The 24,701-nt window shown below is 45.2% G+C and overlaps 1 protein-coding gene across 15 annotated transcripts in view; it reads right to left on the bottom strand.

The window, feature by feature from the left end:
- Nucleotides 1-19,551: 19,551 nt before the first annotated feature.
- Nucleotides 19,552-24,701, bottom strand: part of JADE3 (jade family PHD finger 3) — a 133,514-nt gene continuing 128,364 nt past the window's right edge. For all 15 annotated transcript variants that reach the window (XM_064573980.1, XM_064573971.1, XM_064573975.1 and 12 more), the window contains 2 exons: nt 24,579-24,696; nt 19,552-22,660 (listed from right to left, as the gene is read on the bottom strand). In XM_064573980.1, coding sequence (XP_064430050.1) covers nt 21,750-22,660; nt 24,579-24,696 — 1,029 coding nt within the window. In that variant the 3' untranslated portion in view covers nt 19,552-21,749. The remainder of the gene's footprint in view (nt 22,661-24,578; nt 24,697-24,701) is intronic.

Raw genomic sequence — 24,701 nt, 5'->3', positions numbered from 1 at the left:
ACGGGGAGCCTGCTTCTCCCTCTCCTTCTGCCTGCTTCTCTGCCTACTTGTGCTCTCTATCTCTCTGTCAAATAAATAAATAAAATCTTAAAAAAAAAAAAAGTGATGCCGTATCCTTTGTAGCCATCTGGAGGCAAATGATGTCTATTTGTTAACTGTGGTCGCAGTATGTGCTTATTGAATCTTGATAAAATATAATTTAATCATACCCAAGAGCATATAAAGCCCCTCAAACTTGCTAGTAGTTCCTTCTTGACCTCAGTGATGGTCTAGGCATGTCCTCTTTCTGTTTCTTGCATCTGAATTTGCTACTCCTGGGGCGCCTGGGTGGCTCAGTTGGTTAAGCGACTGCCTTCGGCTCAGGTCATGATCCTGGAGTCCCGGGATCGAGTCCCGCATCGGGCTCCCTGCTCTGCAGGGAGCCTGCTTCTCCCTCTGACCCTCCCCCCTCTCATGTTTTCTCTGTCTCTCTCATTCTCTCTGTCTCAGATAAATAAATAAAATCTTTTAAAAAAAAGAATTTGCTACTCCTTCTGCCTAGAACACTTGACTCCTCCCACTAATCCAATCCCTACCTCTGCACTGGGCTCACTCCTACCTAAGATTCAGCCCAGTGTCCCGTCCACCAGGAAGCCTTCACTGATCCCCCTCGCTCTGACCTGTTGCCCTTACAGCGTCCTGTCTTTATGTTTTATTACGATATTCACCACATTGACTGAGAAGTGTCGGTTTGTCTGTCTCTCCTGCTACATCATGAACTCTCAGGCTAAGTCTTGGATCTTTTATTATGATATAAACCCCTTCGTGCAAAGATCACCTCCAGGCCAACAAATCTGAGTTCAGTGGTTCCTCCCAAGAAGGGAGAACTCCCACCATGGGGGGAATCGTGGGATGTCTTGGTTAGAAGGTGTTAGAAAGAACCTATTATAGGACTTGACTTCATATTAGGCGATTTTGGGGTGAGTCCAAGGATTGGAGGCTGTCAGGAAGTGGGATAGTTCTATGACTGGATATCTTCATTCTTTTCTAGAAGGTGAAGAGAATGGAGTGATGGATAAAGAAGTAGCACTCATTCATATGAGCTAGGAGAGGGTGATGTTTAGTCATTTGGGGGACTTGTTTCATTTTTGTCTTGCTGCATCATGGACACAGAGTGCTTTTGTCTGATGTTGGTGATCTGTGAAATTGTTCATGTTCAACAGGAGAACTCCAAGGTCTTGCTGTGAGTTCCGGGCCAGCTCGCGGATGTCGGGGACTGCATTTCTTTCTCTCTCCCGTCTTTTGTCCAAGATCAGATGAAGTTGGGCCCCAGGACATGAATCTATATATTCTGATCATCACCACTGCCAAGATTTTGCTGATCTGGAGGTGGCTCGGAGAAAGCCGTCTGTAATAGGGTTAGGGCTAGTCCCTCCTGCTCCTTTGGTTGCAGGATGAGTTGTTTATTTATTTATTTTTTTTATTCTTATGTTAATCCCCTACATTACATCATTAGTTTTAGATGTAGTGTTCCATGATTCATTGTTTGTGCATAACACCCAGTGCTCCATGCAGAACGTGCCCTCCTCAATACCCACCACCAGGCTAACCCATCCTCCCACCTCCCTCCCCTCTAGAACCCTGTTTGTTTTTCAGAGTCCATCGTCTCTCATGGTTCGTCTAGTTGCAGGATGAGTTGTTAAATCCCCTGATGTGACAGGGGTTGCACAGTGGCATTTAAGACCCTGGACAGGACGCATCAGCCAAAGGCCCCGCAGGCGGTTACCAGAAACAAGATGACGATTAATCCTTGTAATAGACCCTGGAGACAGACAAGACTCAGGCCATGGACACATGTCCCAAAGCCCAGCTGGTCTCTTGTAGAGAACCAGATGGCTTTTTCTTTTAGCCTGATCAGAAAGATTGTTCGACTTGGGGGAGCCTGGCCATCTCAGCCAGAGGACCGTGCAACTCTTGACCTCGGGGTGGTGAGTTTGAGCCCCACGTTGGGTGTAGAGATGACTTAAATAAATAAAAGCTTAAAAAAATAAATTGGTCTTTTTGACCCGTAGTATTTATATAAGTGCAGCAAGAAGTGTTTGCTGAAGCAGGAAGTCCCCCTTGGCTAGCCAAAAGGAAATCGAAGGTCATGAGTCTGCTCATGGCAACTCTGGCTAATGAAGGTAAACTGGTTCTGGGGAGGCGGGTCTCCTGGAGTAGAAACTGTGTCACTTCTGGCATCCGATAAGGTCAGAGTCAGGGTTTGGACCACCTTTTCACTATGGTGCAAAGTCCGACTCACAGAGCATGCCTAAGAGTCAGCTCTCCCTCCCGGAGTTACCCACATTCACCCGTATCTGCCTCTTCTTTACAGGAAAACACGGTCCACAGGTGGGGTGGTAGTCTCTAAAGTCTGAAAGTTTCTAAGAATCATCCCAAATATACTGGACAAGTGTACGTGTAGCGGGTGGATAGTAAGTCTGGTGTCCGCACAGGCAATGGAATTGTAGTGGGGCACAGACCCTATTGGGAGTGTATGTGTCATTTGGCATGAGCTAATTATATGTCCCTTGAAATGTCTCCTCAGATAACGGGAGTGGGGCTAAGCAGTTCCTGAGACCCGTGTCTCTGACGAGAACAAAGTACTGTAGCCAAGGCAAAGCCCCCATGTTGGTCCCCATTCCTGATGGGCTAGCTTTTGCTGATAATGACCTTTGCAGAAGCATTCTGTCAATATCAGGTCACTTGTTAGGTGACCAGAGCTTGGGATGGATGCCATGAGCGAAGCTTCGGAACCCGAAGGGGCCTCTAAAAGGAAATGAACCTTCTTTAGAGGTACATTTAAAGGAAGAATGATGAAATTTTTTTTAAATTTTAATTTTTTTAAAAGATTTTATTTATTCATTTATTTGAGAGAGTGAGAGCACATGAGAGGGGGGAAGGTCACAGGGAGAAGCAGACTCCCCGCCGAGCGGGGAGCCCGATGCGGGACTCGATCCAGGGACTCCAGGATCATGACCTGAGCTGAAGGCAGTCGCTCAACCAACTGAGCCACCCAGGCGCCCAAGAATGATGGAATTTTTGACAGCAGTTAAATTTAGAGCAGGAGCTCTGGTCTGAGGAAAACCTATCACGGAGGGTCAAAAGTCACAGGGTGAAGATCAGGGAAAGCCTACTGAGAAGCCTTTTAGTCGGTGACTGGGGAGTGTCAAATACCGTAATAGCATAATGAGAGGTAGAGTCAAGGGAAGGAAAAGGGTGCTGAAGAATCAGAAAATTAACCTTGGGGCAGAAGCTGTCCCCTTCTGTAGCCGGTGGCTTCTGAAAGGTTCCTAAGAATCCCGTTTAGTGTCCCAGTGGAATGGCCATCCGGTAGTCAGGATAAAGTGATGTGTATCTTTTAGGTTGGGGAACATAAGTGTCAGGGCCTTGGAGTTTTATTGCTGTGTCAGTTGCGAGCAGTGCCTGATAAGCTCTTTTCCATGGAGGCTCAAGGACAGTTTTGAGAGAAAACCAGACCTTCTGGTTTGAGTCATGCAGAGGCTGCTCAGGTTTTTTTTTTTTTTTAAAGATTTTTGTAAATTTATTTATTTATTTATTTATTTGACAGAAAGACACAGCGAGAGAGGTAACACAAGCAGGGGGAGTGGGAGAGGGAGAAGCAGGCTTCCTGCCCAGCAGGGAGCCTGACGTGGGGCTCGATCCCAGGACCCTGGGATCCTGACCTGAGCCAAAGGCAGAAGTTCAACGACTGAGCCACCCAGGCGCCCCTCAGGTGGGTGTTTTGAAAACAGCAGCTTGGACCTGTTGGTGATAAAGCTGGAGGTGTGAGTCCCTTGCAGTAATTAGTCATATCAGCTCGTAATAGGCTAGAGCCTAGGATTGGAAATGCACTTTCTAAATGCAGGGGGCAACCCGTTATTAACTCGCTAGGAAATACCCTGTGGATCTCAGAGGGGACAGATCTTGTTGCCATCAAGGGAAATGGCAATACCACCATACCTCGGAGATAGTTTGGGTTCGGTTCCAGACCACTGCAACAAAGTGAGTCAAATGAACGTTTTGGTTTCCCAGTGCATGTAAAAGTGATGCTTACTCTATAGTGTAGTCTATGAAGTGTGCAATAGCCTTGTCTCTGAACGAATGTACACGCCTTGATTTAAAAATGCTTTATTGCTGGGCGCCTGGGTGGCTCAGTTGGTTGAGCGACTACCTTCGGCTCAGGTCATGATCCTGGAGTCCCGGGATCGAGTCCCGCATCGGGCTCCCTGCTCAGCAGGGAGTCTGCTTCTCCCTCTGACTCTCCCCCCTCTCATGCTCTATCTCTCTCAAATAAATAAATAAAAATCTAAAAAAAAAAAATGCTTTATTGCTAACACATGCTAATTATCATCTCAGCTTTCAGTGAGTCGGCGTCACTGAGCACAGATCACTATAATGAATATAATAATAATGAAAAACTTTGGAATATTACGAGAATGACCAAAATGTGGCTCAGAGACATGAAGCGAGCATAACGCTGTTGGAAAAACATACAATGCGGGGTTGCCACAAGCCTTCAGTTTGTAAAAAAAAAAAAAATGCAGTAAAACAAGGTATGCTTGGGCGCCTGGGTGGCTCAGTCGGTTAAGCATCTGCCTTTGGCTCATGTCACGATCCCAGGGTCCTGGGATCGAGTCCTGCATTGTGCTCCCTGCTCAGCAGGAAATCTGCTTCTCCCTCTCCCTCTGCCCCTCCTGTCCCCCAATCGTGCTCTCTCTTTCAAATAAATAAATAAAATCTTTAAAAAACCAAAAACCAAGGTATGCTTGTATGTTGGGCCATGGATGTTTAAGGGGTTTCTGAGAGCTTTGATAATTTGGGCTTTAGAATTCCGTTAGTTGTCAGCACTTTTCCTGAATTTATGCATAAGGACAGTGCCATTCTAGAAAATAAGAATAAAAAATTATGTTCCGTGACTAGAGTTTTGCATCTGCTTCTTACTTAGAAACTGTCCAGGCATCCAAACATTACTTATCAATTAACTTAATCATTTATCAAACTGATGGTTACCAGAGGGGAGGTGGGTGGGTGGGGATGGCTTAAACAGGTGATGGGGATTGAGGGCACGTGTTGTGATGAGCACCACGTGGTGTATGGAAGTGCTGAATCACTAAATTCTAAACTTGAAACTAATATTATACTGTATGTTAAATAACTGGAATTTTTTTATTTTATTTTTTAAAGATTTATTTATTTATTTGAGGGAGAAAGCACAAGTGGGAGGGACAGAGGGAGAGGGAGAGAGAATCTTAAGCTGACTCCGAGTTGAGCATGGAGCCTGACTTGGGGCTCAATCTCACGACCCTGAGCCAAAATCAAGAATCCGATGCTTAGGGGCACCCGGGTGGCTCAGATGGTTAAGCGTCTGCCTTCAGCTCAGGTCATGATCCCAGGGTCCTGGGATCGAGCCCCGAAGAGGGTTCCCCGCTGAGTGGGGAGCCTGCTTCTCCTTCTCCCTCTGCCTGCTTCCCCCCCCCACCCCCGGCTTGTGCTCTCCCGCTCTCTTGGTCAAATAAATAAATAAAATCTTAAAAAAAAAAAAAAAAAATCCGACGCTTAACCAGCTGCGCCACCCAGGTGCTCCAACTAACTGGAGTTTATTTTTTTAAGATTTTATTTATTTATTTGACAGAGAGAGCACAAGCAGGGGGAGCAGCAAGCAGAGGGAGAGGGAGAAGCAGGCTCCCCGCGGTGGAGCAGGGAGCCCGACTTGGGGCTCGATCCCAGGACCCTGGGATCATGACCTGAGCCGAAGGCAGACGCTTAACCCACTGAGCCACCCAGGCGCCCCCTAACTGGAGTTTAAATAAAAACTTGGGGAAAAAAAACCTTAATCATTTACCTAAGGTCTTAAAGTTAGGATCCAGAAATTTCAATTTTAGCTAACATGTTAAATCCTTGTGCTTTGTAGCAATTTAAGAAGTTGATAAAATTAAACTCTAAAAAATCATCATTTCATTTTATTGTTAATATATATATTTCACCCTTGAACAACAGGGATTTGAACTGTGCGGGTCCACTTATACGTGGATTTTTTTTTTTATAAATACAGTACTGTAAATGTATTTTCTCTTATGATTTCTCTTAATAGCATTGTCTTTTCTCCAGCTTTAAGAATACAGTATGTAATACATAGAACATGCAAAATATGTGTTAATCAACTGTTTGTTATCAGTAAGGCTTCTGGTCAATAGTAGGTTCTTAGTAGTTATGGTTTGGGGGAATCAAATGTTATATGTGGATTTTTTTGTGTGTGTGGGGGGGTCGGTGCCCCAACCCCTGTATTGTTCAAGGGTCAACTGTACACACACACACACGAACTAATGGAAGCAATGGTAACAATGGTAACTCATTTAAGTCATAAAACCAGTGTAGGAATTCTAGAAGGTTGAAATTTTTAACCCTGGTTTTGTCTAAACCAAAATACTGTGTTGACATTATTTTTAAATGGTAAACTAATTTTTAAGGACTCTTGGTCCCATCAAAAGCCCTTCTTTATCTTGGGATTAAGTTCTTCTTTCCTCACAACTAGAGTAACAGGCTGTTAGGTAAATCCATTTTTCAGTGTCCATAAAAAGACTCATCATTTAATAACATTTTAAAATTTTTTATTTTATTTTTAAAGATTTTATTTATCTACGAGAGAGAGAGCGAGCTGCACACAAGCTAGGGGGAGGAGCAGAGGGAGAGAAGCAGACTCCCCGCTGAGTGCAGACCTGATGCGGGACTCCATCCCAGGACCCTGAGATCATGACCTGAGCCAAAATCAAGAGTCAGACGCTTAACCAACTGAGCCACCCAGGCTCCCCACATTTTCTTTTATTCTTTTAGACTTTTTTGGCAGTTTGTCTGGGCTAGATATTCCTAGAGTGTGCACATAACAACTGAATTTTTTTTGATCAGTTTATCTATCAAGTCCCCGGTGCAAAAGAGAGGGAGAGAAACCAAAAAGTTAACAGGGAGCCAGCTTCAGACAAATATGAAATTATTGTTGTAAAAGTCTAATTATGTTCCTTCTTGAAGGACAGGGAAGAATGTATAGATATAGAAAACCCATTTCTCTCTCTCTCTCTCTTTTTTTTTTTTTTAAGATTTTATTTATTTATTTATTTTTGAGAGAGAGAGAATGAGAGACAGAGAGGGAGGAGGGTCAGAGGGAGAAGCAGACTCCCTGCCGAGCAGGGAGCCGGATGCGGGACTCGATCCCGTGACTCCAGGATCATGACCTGAGCCGAAGGCAGTCGCTTAACCAACTGAGCCACCCAGGCGCCCTAGAAAACCCATTTTGACAAACGAGAGAAAGAGATAGCGATAGATATTGGGATTACAGCTGGTTTAGGCAATAACCAGCCATTGACAATTTTACCAATCTAAATAATTTTATAAAGATTATTTTATTTTATTTTTAGGTAATCTCTACACCCAATGTGGGGCTCGAACTCATGCCCAGAGATCACGTTCCACGATCCACTGACTGAGCCAGCCAGGTAGCCCACCAATCTAAATAATTTTAAAGCTATCATCCATTAATCTTGAAATATGGAAATGAAACCAACATAGTCTCCTGTGTTAAACATAAGAAGAATTTCTGGTTTAGGGGCACTTGGGTGGCTCAGTCGGTTAAGCATCCCACTCTTGATTTTGGCTCAGGTCATGATCTCAGGGTCGTGAGATCGAGCCCCGTGTCGGGCTCCACACTGGGTGTGGAGCCTGCTAAAGATTCTCTCTCCCTCTCCCGCTGCTCCTCTCCCCGCCCCGCTCTCAAAACAAATGTTCTCTTTTAGGTCCCTCGCGCCGAGCATCAGGGCGCCAGCGGCGTGGTCCGCGCTGAGGGTTCCCGGCCAACTGCTTCTTCGCGGGCCCGAGGCCGCCGCGCTCACTCCTGCTCCTCGGTCGAGGGAAGATCGTGCGTCGCAACAGCGCCATCGCCGCCGGGGTCTGCGGGGCTCTTTTCGTCGGGTACTGCATTTACTTCGACCGCGAGAGACGGAGTGACCCCAACTTCAGGAACAGGCTTCGAGGGCGCCTGGGTGGCTCAGTTGGTTAAGCGACTGCCTTCGGCTCAGGTCGTGATCCTGGAGTCCCAGGATCGAGTCCCGCATCGGGCTCCCTGCTCAGCGGGGGATCTGCTTCTCCCTCTGACCCTCCCCCCTCTCATGCTCTCTCTCTCTATCTCATTCTCTCTCTCAAATAAATAAATAAAATCTTAAAAAAAAAAAAAAAGAACAGGCTTCGAGAACGAAGAAAGAAATGAAAGCTTGCCAAGGAGAGAGCTGGACTTTGCAAGTTACCTGACCTTAAACATGCTGAAGCTGTTTAGAAATTCTTCCTTGAGGGGCGCCTGGGTGGCTCAGATGGTTAAGCGTCTGCCTTCATTCAGCTCATGATCCCGGGGTCCTGGGATCGAGCCCCGCATCGGGCTCCCTGCTCCACGGGAAGCCTGCTTCTCCCTCTCCCACTCCCCCTGCTCGTGCTCTCTCTCTCTCTCTTTCTCTCTCTATCTCTGTGTCTCAAATGAATAAATAAAATCTTAAAAAAAAAAAAATTCTTCCTTGAAGAAAATCCAGCTTGGTGAAGAGTTGCTAGCCCAAGGCGAATATGAGAAAGGTGTAGACCCTCTGACAAATGCAGTCGCTGTGTGTGGACGGCCTCAGCAGTTGCTCCAAGCCTTACAGCAAACTCTTCCACCACCCGTGTTCCAGATGCTTCTGACCAAGCTTCCAACAATTAGAGAATTGTAAGTGCTCAGAGCTTGGCTGAAGATGATGTGGAATGAGAAAATGTCAACATAATCTCAATTAAAAATATTTTTAAAATCTTAAGTCGGAAGATGAGCAGCTCTGGGGGAAAAAGGGCAAATAGGCTTGTTATGGACTGTCCTATGCTGAAATCTCCCAAAGTTAATTTTTACTTTGTGTAGATCCATTCGTCTGTTTTATTTCTTTTCCCAGTGAAAAGTGTATTTTGATAGAAAGCTTTCCATTTTATAAATACACTATGAGTTACAAAATATCATGGATTTATTTTATTCCTAAAACGTGCAATTCAAGTGTGTACATATAAAATCACATTACTTAGGTCGAAAATACTCAGTGCTTAGTTTTGAAAGATAGGCAGAAAAAGTGTAGGAGAAAGCTGAAGAATGCACATTTTTTTAAGCTAGTACATTTGCTCTACATAAAAGAATTGGATAGAAACTATCAAAACTGAGCGTTAAAATCTTTTGAGAGATTACTTTTTTCCATTTAATCTCTTAAATATGTGAGATGCGCTGCTGTGTTGTATTAATTCACCCCCTCCCTGTGTATTTGTCTTGAAATGTTTAGTTTTAAATCAGTGGGCTTAATGTGTTCTGGTTATTTATCTCCTTGTATTTTATTTATTTTATTTTTTTAAGATTTTTATTTATTTATTTGACAGAGAGAGACACAGCGAGAGAGGGAACACAAGCAGAGGGAGCGGGAGAGGGAGAAGCAGGCTTCCCGCGGAGCAGGGAGCCCGATGCGGGGCTCGATCCCAGGACCCTGGGATCATGACCTGAGCCGAAGGCAGACGCTTAACGACTGAGCCACCCAGGCACCCTATCTCCTTGTATTTTAGATGTATGTAGTTGCAAATAGCACTGGGAATTAGATCTATGTACATCCTTAATCTAGCCATGTGAGCTTACCAGTTATTGTCTGCCCTCTTTTCTCACTTAAAAAACGAGGGAATTGGTCTGCTAATTCAGAGAAGTGTCCCTTTCAGCTTTTGGTTCTGTTTAGCATCTTCAAATCCACCTTCTGAGGGATATGTTTGTTTGGACAACCAGGCCTTGCATTTTTTATACTCTGAAGTTTGCATGCTTGCCTGACTTAGTATTTCTGAATTGATCCCTTGCCCTCTTTTTTTTTTTTTTTTTTAAAGATCTAACTTGTGTTGATTTTCACTGAAATCATATGGTTTTGTCATTACTCTTGTAAATCTGAAACTTAACCTTTGGGGTAATTGGGATGATAAGCTTGTAAAATGTTTGTTCCCTTTTGCTTTTATCTTCAGTGTATCTCTTTAATTCTCTTTCAGTCTGATTCATTTATCTTGTTATGGTGAGAATAAGCTGTAACCTTGTGGCTGAAGACTTGCAAAGAATGGAGGTGGTCTCAAAATAGTGACATGTTATCTGCAGTCACAGATTGAACGTTAGGTCTGAGAATAAAGATCCTTGGTGTTTAAAAAAAAAAAATTTCTCTTTTAGACACAACAGTCTCCCCATGAAGGTGTCTTCCCTTTTTGTTCTAAGGTGCCCCTTAAATCAAGTCTTTTTCATGTCAAAAATTCCCCAACGTGGCCATGGTAATTTGAAATTGACCCTAGAGAAATTATGCCAGGTAGAGAACATGATACTAGGAAAATATGAAGGAAGCAGGGGTTTGAGTTGCAGGTTTGGATCCAGAAGACCTCATGAGAACTTCCAGGGGCCATAAAGATGGTGCTTGTGCAATCTTGTGTCTCTAGAGCCGGGCTGAAGGCCAACCATTCACCATCAGAGGCTGCATAAAACCTCCTGATTCTGAGCCCATGTAACAAAGTTCTTAGCGACACAAAGACATCACTGAAGGAGTCCTTTTAAGGCTTTTTTTTCCCAAAGATTTATTTATTTATTTGAGAGAGAGAGAGAGTGGGAGGAGGGGCACAGGCAGAGGGAGAGAGAGAATCTCAAGCGGACTCCATGTTGAGCAAGGAGCCTGACGTGGGGCTCAATCCCACAACCCTGAGATCATGGGAGCAAAATGGCTGGATCTTATGTAGGTGTATACTTAACTTCCAAGCTGTTTTCACAAGTGGTTGTGTCATTTTACATCCTCACCACCCTAGTATCAGAGTTCCAGTTCCTGGATGTCCTCACCATCACTTGGTATGGTGAGTCTTTTAAATCTTAGCCATTCTAATAGGTATGTAGTGGTTTCTCACTGTGGCTTTAATTTGCATTTCCCTAATGACTGATGGTGTTGAGCCTCTTCTCATGTATTTGCCATTCATGTATCTGCACCAAAGTGGCTGTTGAAATTGCTCATTTTAAAAAATTAGGTTATTTTCTTGTTATTATGTTGTGAGGATTCTTGACATATATTGGATACCAGTCCTTTATCAGATAAATGATTTGCAAGTCTTTTCTCCCAGTTTGTGACTTTTCTTTTCATCCTACTAAGAGTGTCTTTCAAAAAGTAGCAGTTTTGGGGCACCTGGGTGGCTCAGTCGGTTAAGCGTCTGCCTTCGGCTCAGGTCATGATTCCAGGGTCCTGGGATGGAGCCCCGCATCGGGCTTCCTGCTGCGCGGGAAGCCTGCTTCTCCCTTTCCCACTCCCCCTGCTAGTGTTCCCTCTCTCTGTGTGTATCTCTCTGTCAAATAAATAAATAAAATCTAAAAAAAAAAAGTAGCAATTTTAATTTTAATGAAGTCCAACTTACCAATGTTCTTTTATGGAAGTGCTCTTGGTGGCATATTGAAGAAATCTTTGCCCAACCAAGGTCCTAAAGGTTTTCTATGTTTTGTCTAGAAGCTTTATGGTTTTAGATTTTAAATTTAGGTCTTTGACCCAATTTTTTTAAAGAGAGGGAGCGGGGAGGGGCATAGGGAAAGGGAGAGAGAGAATCTTAAGCAGGCTCCATGCCCAGCTCCGCATCAGGGCTCGATCTCACAAGCCTGAGATCATGACCTGAGCTGAAATCAAGAGTCAGATGCCTAACCGACTGAGCCGTCCAGGCGCCCAGGTCTTTGACCCATTTTAAAATTAATTTTATATATGGTGGGATGTATGGATTGAAGGTCTTCTATTTTTCACTATATGGATGTCCAATTGTTCCAGTACCCTTTTTGGGAAGAGGATTTTTTTTAAAGATTTTATTTATTTATTTGCCAGAGAAAGAGAGAGAGAGGGAGAGCACAAGCAGGGAGAGTGGCAGGCAGAGGGAGAAGCAGGCTCCCCGCTGAGCAAGGAGCCCGATGAGGGGCTTGATCCCAGGACCCTGGGATCATGACCCGAGCCAAAGGCAGACGCTTAACTGACTGAGCCACCCAGGCTTCCCAAGGGAAGAGGATTTTTGAAGACAATCTTTTCACTAAATTGCTGAAATTTTTGTTGAAAATCAGTTGTGCATATATGTGTGGGTCTACCTCTGAATTCATTCTATTCCATTGATCTATATGTCTATCTCTACACCAATTACCATACTTTTTTGATTACCATTTCAAGAATGAAATAAGGTAGTGTCAGTCTTTTAGCTTCATTCCTTTTGTTCTAAGTGTTTTTTTGCCAACTCTAGGTCCTTTGACCTTTCTTTTCTTTTCTTTTTTTTTTTTTAAAGATTTTATTTATTTATTTGAGAGAGAGAGAATGAGAGAGAGCACGTGAGAGGGGGGAGGGTGAGAGGGAGAAGCAGACTCCCTGCCGAGCAGGGAGCCCGATGCGGGACTCCATCCCAGGACCCTGGGATCATGACCTGAGCTGAAGGCAGTCGCTTAACCAACTGAGCCACCCAGGCGCCCTCTTTTTTTTTTTTTTAAAGATTTTATTTATTTATTTGACAGAGAGAGAGAGAGAGCACAAGCAGGAGAGCAGCAGAGGGAGAAGGAGAAGCAGACTCCCAGTTGAGCAGGGAGCCTGATGCAGGGCTCGATCCTAGGACCCTGGGATCATGACCTGAGCCAAAGGCAGACGCTTAACTGACTGAGCCACCCAGGCACCCCATCCTTTGCACTTTTATATGAATTTTAAATTCGGTTTGTCAATTCCCACTCCAAGAAGTTGGTGTGATTTTGATTGGAATTGCATTGACCAACTTGGGGATAACTGACATCTTAATATTGAGCCTTCTGATCCATGCACATGGTATATCTCTGCATTTATTTAGGTCTTCTGTTTCTCTCAGAAATGTTTTATTGGTGCCATTGTACAGGTCTTTCATATCTTTTGTCAGATTTATACCTAAGAATTCCACATTTCTTGATACTATCATAAATGGTATTATTTTTAAAATTTGATTGTTCCTTGCTAGTATATAAAATACAATAGAGTTTTGTAAATTGACCTTTTATCCTGCAGGCTTGCTAGACTCACTTATTAGTTCTGGTAGCTTTTTTTTTGGTAGATTCCGTTTGATTTTCTATACAGGTAATCATGTCATCTGAAAACAAAGAGAGTTATATTTCTTCCTTTCTAATCAGGATGCTTTCGTGTCTTTTTCTTGCTTTATTGTACTGGCTAGAAATTCTAGTATAATGTTGAAGAGAAGCAGTAACATTCTTGTCTTATTCCTGATCTTAGGGGGAAAGCATTAAGTCTTTCACCATTAAATATGATGTTAGCTGTAGGTTTTTCATAGGTATCTTTTATCAGTTTCAGGAAGTTCCCTTCTATTCTTAGTTTGCTAAGCATTATTATCAGGAATAGATACTGGATTTTGTCAAATGATTTTTGTGTATCTTTAAGATGTGATGAATTATATTGGTTGTTTTTTGAATATTAAATCAACCTTTCACTTCTGGGATAAATCTCACTTGGTCATTGCTATGGACTGAATGTTTATGTCCCCCCAGATTCATATGTTGAAGTCCTAACCCCCAATGTTATGGTATTTGGAGGTGGGGCCTTTGGGAGATAATTAGCTTTAGATTAGGCCATGGGTGGGACCCTCATGATGGGGTTCATGCCCTTATAAGAGGAAAAGATCTCTCTCTCTCTCTCTCTCTGTGAGTATGCACCAAGGAAAGGCCACGTGAGAACATAGTGAGAAAGAAGTGGGCCCTCACCAGACAGGAGTCTGATGGCACCTTGATCTTGGACTTTCCAGCTTCCAGATAGTGAGAAATAGATTTCTGTTGTTCTAGCCAGCCAGTCTATAGTTTGTTTAAAGCAGCCCAAGCTAAGACGGTCTTAATGTATTATTTTTTTGGTATGTTATTGGATTCAATTTGTTGAAGTTCTAAGAATTTTTGCATCTACTTTTATGAAGGATATTGGTCTGTAGTTTTCTTATTACGTCTGTGTGGGTCTGGTATCAGGGTAATGCTGGCCTCATGGAATGAGTTGAGAACTATTCTCCCCTGTTCAGTTTTTGGGAAGTTCGTGTAGAATTGGTATTATTTGTTCCTTAAATGTCTGTTAGAATTTGCCAGTGAAGTCATTTGGGCCCGGAGTTTTCTTCATAAGAAAGCTTTTAACTCTAATGTATTTAAGAATAAAAGGGTTTCAGGTTATCTATTTTTTTCTAGAATGTGCACTGTTAGCGTCTTTGAGAGACTGTGTCCATTTCATCTTTCTTGTTGAATTTACTGGCATAAGTTTGTTAATAATATTCCCTTATTATCCTTCTAATATCTGTAGAATCTGTAGCAATGTTATTTTTCTCATTCCTAAAATTGGTTAATTGGCTTTTTCTTCTTTCCTGATGAGTCTCACTAGAGGTTTATCAATTTTATTTTACTTATCTTCTCAAAGATCCAGCTTTTGGTTTCAATGATTTTCTCTTTCCTGTTTCACTGATTTCAGCTCTGACCTTTATTACTTCCTTTCTTCTATTTTGGATTTCATTTCCTCTTCTTTTTAGTTTTCTTAAGATGAAAGGTACAGTCACTGACTTAGACCCTTTTTTCCTAATTTTATTATATGCGCTGCCGAAGCGAGCACGAGGCTCTTTTTTTTTTTTTTTTAAAGATTTTATTTATTTATTTGAGACAGAGAGAATGAGAGACAGAGAGCATGAGAGGGGGGAGGGTCAGAGGGAGAAGCAGGCTCCCTGCCAAGCAGGGAGCCCGATGCGGGACTCAATCCAGGGACTCCAGGATCATGACCTGAGCCGAAGGCAGACGCTTAACCAACTGAGCCACCCAGGCGCCCGAGGCTCTTTTTTTCTAAAGTAGGCATTTTGTGCTATAAAATTTCCACAAGGTACTGTTTTAGCGCCATCCCACAAATTACATGTGTTTTCTTTTTAATTGGGTTCAAAATACTTTTTAATTTCCTATTTCAGTTCTTTGATTCGTGTGTTATTTAGAAGTTTGTTTAGTGCCCAATGATTGCATTTTCCAGAGGTGTTTCTGTTACTGATTTCTAATTTCACTCCACTGTGGTCAGAGAACCATACTTTGACTTGAAACTTTTTAAATTTATTAAGACCTGTTTAATAGCCTATCTTGGTAAGTGTTCATTTGCATTTGAAAAGGATGTGCATTCTGCTCTTGTGGGATGGAATGGCAAATGTCAATTAAATCTGGATGGCTGATAGTTTTGTTCAAATCTTCTATGTTCTTTTTTTTTTTTTAAGATTTTATTTATTTGAGAGAGTGAGAGAGAGAGAGAGCACGAGGCGGTGAGGGGCAGAGGGAGAGGGACAAGTAGACTCCCCGTGGAGCAGGGAGCCCGATGCGGGGCTCGATCCCAGGACCCTGGGATCATGACCTGAGCCGAAGGCAGACGCTTAACCGACTGAGCCATCCAGGCGCCCCTCAAATCTTTTATGTTCTTACTGATTTTCTGTGTACTTGTTCTATTAATTATAGACAAACTATAGTTGTTGGTTTATTCATTTTCCCTTGCAGTGCTATCATTTTCTCCTTAATGTATTTTGAAGCTGTGTTATGAGGTGCGTGAACACCTAGGCTTTTTATGTTCTCTTGATGAATTTGCCTTTGTATGGTATTGATAGAACCACTCCGCCTTTCTATTGGTTAGTGTTAGCATGGTATCTTTTACCATCCTCTTAGTTTTAGCTTATTTGTATCTCTATATTTAGAAGTGGGTTCCTTCTAGGCAGCATCGAGTTGCATTCTTTAATCCCCAAGTTCTGCTCAGGTGTCTGGGATCTTCAAGAACTTTCTAACTCTCCAAGCTACCCATTTCCTTGTAGGAGGTTCTGGTAAGTAGAGCATTGTTCCTCATGCTGAGCCCCACCTGCCTTCTTTCACCTCCCCACTGGGGTAACACTTGGAGAATTATTTCCACTTCCTCCCAACAGTTTTTCAGACAACAGGGGCATCCAAACCTCTGGCAACTACTCAGGCAGTGCCGGATCCAGCCACAGTGGATCCATCAGACCCACAGAAGATCACCTCACGGCTGCCTGAGAAATACCAAAGGGCTCCCTTGGAAAAAGCATGGCGGCGGGGGGGGGGGGGCAGCAAATAGAAAACAAATTTCTGCAGGGGAGGATCTCATTGATAGGAAAAAACCCCACTTATTTTCCATTTCCAGAAAGTGTGTCCACCAGGAGAGAAAGCCTCGGTGCAACCTCGAGTGGGCAGCCACAGCCCAGGTGGGCCCTTTGGGAGGGCGGAACGCGCCTCTGAAAGAGCGAGGAGCAGTTGCTCTATGCCTAGGATATTCGTTTCCTATTTCTGCTGCTGCAAAGTAGCACCCATTTGGTGGCTTAAACACCAAACACAGATTTATTCTCTTATAGTTCTGTTTGTCAGAAGTCTAAAATCATGGCGTAGGCAGGGCTAGGACCTTAGGAGAGAATTCCTTTCCCGTCCTTTCTCGGTTTCTAGAGGCCACCTGCATCCTTTGGCTCATGGCCTTTCTCAGCATCGCTGCAACCACCTGCTTCCACTGTCACATCGCCTACTGCTACCGAGCCTGCTGCGGATCCTGCCGCCTCGCTCTCATAATTGCCCTCGCGTTTATACTGGTTGGTCCCGCCTGCATCGTCAGGGATCATCTCCCCACCTCAGGTCCTTCAGCTTAGTTTTATCTGCAAAGTCCCTTTACCGTGCAAGGTAGCACAGTCGCAGGTCTTAGGGATGAGGCATCTTTGGGGGCCATTGTTTCGCCGACCACGCTTAGTTACAGGGTAGACCAGCTTTGCAGAAGGCAAGTCCCGCAGGTCCTCGCTCCCCCGTGAGACCCGTCCCGTCCAGATTGGTGTGAATTCTCTTGCTCTTTGGACGGGAGCCTCTGGACTGTGTGCCTTTGTGTCAGATGACGAGTTCTGGTGCTATCCTCTCTGTCCAGGGTGGCAAGGACCAAGGGTACAGAACTCCTGGGGTTAAACCCTAACTTGGGTGGCTTTCTTCAGGGAGAAGCGGAGCAGGGACACTTAGAGAAGGGCCTTGGGGCATAGAGTCAAGCAAAGTGGCCAAGGGTAAGAGGTGTAGAGGTGACCTCACGGGTTCCAGCCCCAAGCCTGCTGTGTACTAGCTGTGGAGGCTTGAATAGCCTGTCTTGACCGTCCGGCCCGTTTTTACATGCGTCACACACAGCTCGTACTGTCACCTTCGTATGGTTGTCATGAGAACTAAACAGAAGGTGGTTCCCGTAAAAGGGCTCAAGAGTGAGGGCTCAGTGAATGTTGCCATTCTTACTATGTGAAGGCTTGACTGGTCCCAAACGAGTTTCGGGGACCGTCCTACGCAGGGTTTTGGTCTCGGTTGGCTTCCCGAAGGGACCTAAGTAGTTGTCTTGAGACCGCCCTTTAGCCAGCTCTTCGCCAGTGTACTTCCCAGCCCATCTTTGAGGACGGGGCGGCCGGGGGGGGGGGGACAAGGACGCTGGCACGGATTCTGGCCCTAAGACGCAGGCGGCCCCCGTTTGGTCTTGTTCATTGGTGTCCCGGGCTGATGTGAAGCCGGAGTTTAGCGTGTAACGTGCTCTCTCCCCCGAGCAGCTCAAAGATCGGAAGCGCTAACCGCCCAAGCGGGAGGGTCTTTCTCTCTTGAAGCTGAGGGGATTATGCCAATGAGGTGCTAATTTTCAAAATGTCAGCAACTCTTAGCTCGAAGTTTCCTCGTCATGTGGGAACAATGGACCCATGTCCCTGTGTGATTTACAGAAGCGATACTCCCGAAGCTCATGCGGACTGGAGGGTGGGGCTGCAGGTGGTTGCCACGCTGAGGTCACTCGCTGCAAGGGGTGCAGCTTCATCAGCCCAGCTCCCCCTCTCCAGCTGGGTTCCAGCAAATCGGCAAGGTGGCGCCGGAGGTGCAGTGAGGGGAGGGGGCGGAGATTGAGAGCTTGCGGTGTCCGCCCAAACCCATCTTAACCAGAGGAGAAACGCTCGCTGCTCCGACAGGTTATCTAGACGATTCATAGATTTAGGGGCCTTCAGGCCGAAGAACTCATCATGACCGAACAGGGCCGGGGACACCAGTCTGGGTCTGGCGCCGCCCCCACCTCAACTCACTTCAAGGACAGCTATCCTCACAGCTTCAGGCCATCCGATTATTTCCAATCCCCGAAGGAACACAGGAACGCGAACTGAAATCACAGAAGCCTCCTTTAAAAACAGTGCTGAGGGTCACAGAGCTCCCTGCGAAGGAGAGACCGCCTCAGGGCACGCCTTTATCAGCTCAAAGTGATTTTGTAAAAAAAAAAAACCACACGGTTGCTGCTTTCCGTAAAACTTGAAAAGAGCTGAATTAATGCCGTGAAAAGCTAATACGTGTTTATTATGAATAAGATACATTTCTGGAAAATATCACATGAAAGTTACTCAGTGGTAAGGTTTTACTCCTATCAAGTGTTTTTTCTCAATTTTTAAGGGTCAGCAAACATGCTGAGGATTGTAAAGCCCAGGAGGGGGAAAAAAAAAAACCCCAGGGCTATGCATTGTCTGGTTTATTCTCTGAATTTCAGTTTCTTCAACACAAAGACAAAGGTTTCATCTCCCACTGGCAATACGGACATTGGAATAAAGCCAAAGCTTGGGGCGCCTGGGGGGCTCAGTTGTTGAGCGTCTGCCTTCGGCTCAGGTCATGATCCCAGGGTCCTGGGATTGAGCCCCGCATCGGGCTCCCTGCTCCGCGGGGAGTCTGCTTCTCCCTCTGCACCGCCCCCGCCCAAATAAATAAAATCTTAAAAAAAAAAACCGCAAAGCTTTTGCTGGGTACAACAGGGTATATTTATAGTTTCAGTTCTCCAACATCTTAGCTAACAATGTACTGAATCAAAAGAGTTAGCCATTAATGAGGGAGGGAGGGAGGGAGAGGGAGAGGGGGGAAGGGGGGGAGAGGGAGGGAAAGAAGGGGGAGAAAAACAACCTAAGCTATTAACTATCTTCACTACCGATTTACCCAATGGCCTTTGGTAAGTACATTTCTCAAACGTATGTTTGAGAAAATGTTGATAATGCCCTCAGGGTCCCCCCACGACACTGCAAAACACACTCACATGGCTCCAGATAGAATGACTACTGTAAAGAGTGTATGTTTACGTGATGCCCCATCTCAGTCTTTTGGACTTTGTGACTTTGGATAGGATCCATTTCCTTGGTGATTTTAAATGATGAGCCTAAGGTTTTGTCTCACTAGCCTGATGAAATCATGATTTGGGGATAGAGTCCAAGGCCCCAGAGCTCTCTTTGGTCCCCGGTATTGACATGAATCATGAATCTGTGCTGCTAAACATTCAATTCCTCCTCCTCCCCCCTCCCCCGCTCTGTCCTTTCCCCCCACCATCTGTGTTGCTTAATGAATAAGATTCTTAAATATAAAAGGAACATATGTAAGATTTTCTAAAACCCATATGCCAAATTAAGAAATGATCACACTGACAGCAGTTAGCAGTTTTCATAATTTAATGAAAAAGTATTGGTAAAAAGGTGACATTTGAAAAAAGACTGAGTTTATCTTGGAAAACTGGACTATATAAGACAAAATGAAAAAAAATAACAAAAGAAGGTTAAGAGGTAATACTTCAAACAACAGCAAAATGTAGCAAATACATTTTGGGGCAATTGAAATTTATACAACTGAAGGCTCCTTCATTTACTTAGGAAAATCCTGTAAAAATATTACAACTATATTTCCCTGACTGAAATGATTTTAGTCAATCCTCTCCCAATGGCATTACATACGGAATTTGGCTGAAGCACTTTTTCAATGTTTGCTTTTCCTCGCACTCACTCAGAATCAAAAGGCATGAAAGGACACAGGCTGTGATACTGGCCTTGGACAGAAGGAGTTTAGAACACAGGTCCATTATAAATTTAATTCCCAGGAAGGTGTCAAATTCATATCCACCCCAGCAGAACTCAGAGAAAAAGCACAGGAACCTAGCGCATACAGACGGGAAACAGTCTCCCTCATTTGGCGAATTCATCACTGTTTCCATCCGAGCAGAACACGGGGTGCCTTCCACACATGCAACGGCATGTTCACACACGTACACGGGCATAGAAGAAACATCATCAAGGTGTGGCCAACGGGGAGGCAAAACGCAGACGTTTTCCAAAAAGGAGGAACAAAGCAAAAGCCACGGAACCCATGAACAAGGCTGCAGGAACGGAAGCGGGGAGAGGAGCAGGGTTGTGTTTCCCATGTTGGCGGAAAGCGGAGGAGCCCCCGGGATGCCGGGCGCCTACCGCAGTGGGGCTGTTGGCTCACCAGCAAGCAACGTTAAAAATCTAAAAATGGCCTCTTTTGTCTGAAAACTCCCACTACACTTTCCCAAACTAGAAGAAAGAGAATATTAATTTAAGGCTAAGAAGAAAAGAGAGCAGAGAACTATAGTCAGCTTCACATTTTAAAAACTGTAACATTTCCCCCTTCTTTAAATGGGAAGCAGACGTGTTTTATCCCCCCCCCCAACACACATGTAATTATTCTCTTCCTCCCAGAAATCAGTCAAAGCTGATAGTTTGGGAACAGGGTATAAGCAACTTCTGAAAAATGGCTCCAGCCTTTTTGTTTGGGAAACTGCCTCGGATTCAAAGTTGGTACAAAGCTAAATTATATCCATGTGTTAAACACACGCTTTCAAATTCTGTTTGACAATAAAAATCTGTTTCAAAATTAAAGCAGGTAAGAATACTTAACCTCTGTGCATTTTACTATATTTTAATTATACCTCAATAAAAATTTTATAAACATTAAAGCAGGTATACAAAAACTGTCAGCCAAACTTATTTAAGTCAAACTGATTTGAAAACAATAACACAAAAACCCTGACCTGGTACAAATCCCCCAGAATTGGTCTCACTTTGGGAAAGGCTCTGGGATCCTTCACAAATGCCTAAGTTGCAAGAATCAGAGCACTTTCCTTGGAAGTAGTACTTTTTTTGTACCTTTGTAAACACTATCCACAAGTCAGCCTTTTATGCTTGTTAGACGGGTGAAGTAGTTACAAGTGCGTCCCCAACAAGCAAGTCTAGGAACAGGCACTGGACACTCAGAAGCATTAGGAGTATTGACTCGGTAAGGTAAGATACTGCGAAAAGAGCTCAACCTTGTGCGGAGCAAAGGAAGAGGGTAGTGAGTCTGACAGTATCTGAGATGTCGGGTCCCTGGTCTCTCCCCGCGGCAGGTTCCCAGGTACCAGTGGAGTTAGAAACTGCCTACAGACAGGGGCTCTGGGAGTCACAGGCTGTAGCTTCAAAAGATAAGTAGTTTTAGTGTCTGATAATCATGGTCTCTTGCAAATCCGTGAAGGACGCAAGGACTCTTAATACGTATGTGCGTCAATGTGTTGATGTGACTGGAGAGCTGTCCCCAAGTATTTACTGAGCAAGTACTCTAGGCCCAGCCGTTCTCAACAGCCTCTGGCAGGAAAACTTCCGGATAATCTGCAATTCTTATAATGTGCTTGTGAAAACTAGACTTGAAACTGTTTCAAAAGCTGCAAGCCAATTTACTGTGGAAACATTTTATTCTTTTCACTACAATTCCTCCTGACATATGCTAGAATCCTTTTGGTGTGGGGGTTTCCCCCAATGTATGGGGCAAAGGCAAAGATTACGCTACTCTTGGAGGTTGCTGATCACCTCTGCATCGAGCTGTGGGAAAGGGGATGTGTCTTGCTTTTGCCATGGCAATCCCGTCGAGAGTCATGGGGAGGATTTTCCCTGTCTGAGCTAACTCTCCTTACCCTGACTTTCTCTTTATTCCCATCACTTTCTGCTTCTGAATCGCTCAGCTCCAAATCTGGGCAATACCCATCGTTTTCCTGATAGGGAGCTCTCCCTGCAGACCGCCTGACAAGCTGCTTGCCCCAGAGCTGCTCCTTGGGGTTAATATTCTTGGTTGGCTTTGCACAGCACTGGAGGTCCTCTGCGGTCCTCACCCACCTGCTGGTGGCCTCCTTGAAGGACCTGCTAAAGTGTTCCATGGTAGATTTTCTAAAGGTGCCCTGACTGGCCAAGTGGGAGCTGAGCATGGACTCCTGGTCACAGAACATGGCACTCGAGCTGTCTTTTTGGGTGACATCTCCAGACCAGCTGCCCTCCAGGCCGTTGGATCTGGCAAGCTTGGAGGTAGGCTGACTCTTCCCGTTCCCCATGGAAGACTGTCCATGCAGGGCAGCCTGAAGGACCAGAGGCTTCCCCAGCGACTGCCCGTGATAGAACTCTGGAGATGGGGCGCTCCAAGCAGGACTGGGATCCTTCGCTTCGCTCCTAGAGTGGCCGAGACTGGCCAGCACACGGTTATTTTTGCTCTCCAGCGGGTGTCGCGGGTACGGTCTCGTTCTCGCTTCTAGTGACTCCTGAGGCACCTGTGCGCTCCTTATGCTGTGAGCAGGGGTGCTGCTAGCAGAGGACGGGGCTCCGGGCTCAGGCTCTGCGGGGCTGTCTCGGCAGTCTTCTGGCGCTGATTTGGGCATTTTTAACTTTAAGGTAATTCTTGGTGGTGGGTAAAACAGTGAGTTTTCTAGTGCATTTGTCAAAGGAAGTCCTGAAAGCAACAAGAAAGCTTGATGTTCACACCCGATTTAAAGAACGGCGCGCGTGCTCACTGCAGCACAGAGGGAGCACCGAGCCGCTCCTGCACGTGTCTGACAAGCCCCGGTCTCGCTCTGGGCGTGCGTCGTGGCATGGAAGCTGGAGCGGGCCGGACGGGAGCTGGGGCGGGGGTACCACCGGGGGAAACTCAGCGATGCCACCATTCACTGTGTGGCTCTCGGCCTCCTCCCCTCTGCCCTCCCAGTGTGTAAAGTGATCCCAAAGACGAGTGCGCCACCCCCTATGTCCCCAGCTCTGCCCCCTCCATTTCTGAAAGGAACATCACTAGCCGTGGTTTAGGACAGGGTCTCCCTATCTGTGTGTCCGTCTGTGCACGCACGTGTGAGTACCATACAGCACCTGGGATGTGTCTTAAAAAGGTTTCAGACCCTACCCTCCAATCTCTTCTGTCCTTCCTAGAGCAAGTCAAGTATCAACCCTCAAGGACACAGCACAGGCTCTGATGGGCGAGGAGTAGGTGGATATGTGCTTTAACCTGGCAACAGCAGAGATGGCAGTGGGTGGTTCCCGTGTATTTTATGTCCTGAACCTAAAATAATTTCCCGACAATGAGTGGCCGTCACGGAGGTGTGGGGCAGGCTGTGCAGTGGCAAGGCCAGCAGAGAAGAAGAATCACAACATTCCTGCCCATGACCTGCTCTGGGCTTGGCCCGGGGAGTACTGGCAATCGGTTACCTGGTTATGTCATCCTACGATCATATTTAGAACAGATCTTCCTTTCTCTATTACTTGGAGTGCTCTGAAATGAAAACAAGCACTACCGAACAACTCCTCCTTGCAGAGGGACTTCACCTTGGCCCACGAGAGGCCAGCCAGTAGGTGCCTAGGCTGCGCGTGGTCCCTGAGGGTGCGTGGTGAGTACCACCAGCTCTCATCCCCGCCAGGGGCTGCCACCTGCTGACAGCACAAGCAGTCACAGGGCTGGTTCCCACCCAGCAGAAGCCACATGGTCTCAGGGCCAATCTCCTTGGCACGCGGGGGCCCCTCCCTGCTGTCCTTTGGTTTGCCTTGTCTTGTCCGTCCCGGTGTCTTTGTGGCTGAGCAGCCCCGCTCCCACCTGCTATACCATTCTGCTGTGACCCACGATCCTTACAAATACCCCAGAGCCTTTGATGCCTACGTGACACCTCATTTCTGCGTGTCTCTCTTACTCTAGCTGGAGCTAGATTCTGTGCACCCTGCATAGTGACTCCTGGCTGCCCAGGCTCTGCCACCAACCTCTGTATTAAATGAGGTACAGGGAGGTTACAAATGTCACCCAACACGACTGTCATTGCAGCCAAGCTCCCCATGCTTAGGGCACTGTAATTATGCTCACTTGTCTCTCTCACCAAGTGGGCAGCATACCCTACAGGCGCGGATTCTGGCTGGCTGACGGCTCCGCTCTCTAGCTCAGTTCTTAGGCCACAGTAGGTACTCGACAAATATTAGTAAAGAAGAGACAGAACCCAGATCTCCTAACTACTGGCTAAGGGTTTGTTTTAACAAATTACTGTTAAGATGAGTAACCTTGGGATTAAATGTTTTCTGGAAACTAGGATTAGATCCTATCCTACTGATTTCTAAATGAATCTGATGGTTATAGAATAATTTCATGGCTTTAACTAGTGGCCCTTGGTATCTGTCTCACACCTAGATTATCTGCCCTAAACCTGCAAGTCCCCCAACCCCACCTTGAGATTTCTTGCCTCATGAGTTGACAGTGAAATGGGCCATGTTGGACTAGAGCAAATGAGATATTTGACAAGAATTTTAAAACATTTTTAGGTAAAACAATTGACATAAAATTTAAATTGTTAAAGTAGGATGTAACCAGAGTCTATATCAGGACATCTTTAATATAAGGTTACCTGCAGCAATTTCCTGGTTAATAAGCTGGACTTGCAAACCGAAGATCTGTTCCTGTATTTTGTTCTGTGATAGTTTCAGCTTCTCTCGCCTGCTTATCATGTAGCACAGATTTCGGACCTGAA

The sequence above is a fragment of the Mirounga angustirostris genome, unplaced genomic scaffold (genome assembly GCF_029215605.1).
Source record: "Mirounga angustirostris isolate CCGP_5_RB_7025 unplaced genomic scaffold, mMirAng1.0.hap1 SCAF_11, whole genome shotgun sequence".
NCBI lineage: Eukaryota > Metazoa > Chordata > Mammalia > Carnivora > Phocidae > Mirounga > Mirounga angustirostris.
Note: the sequence above shows the minus strand (reverse complement) of the source record. Positions and strands in the feature narration are given on the sequence as shown.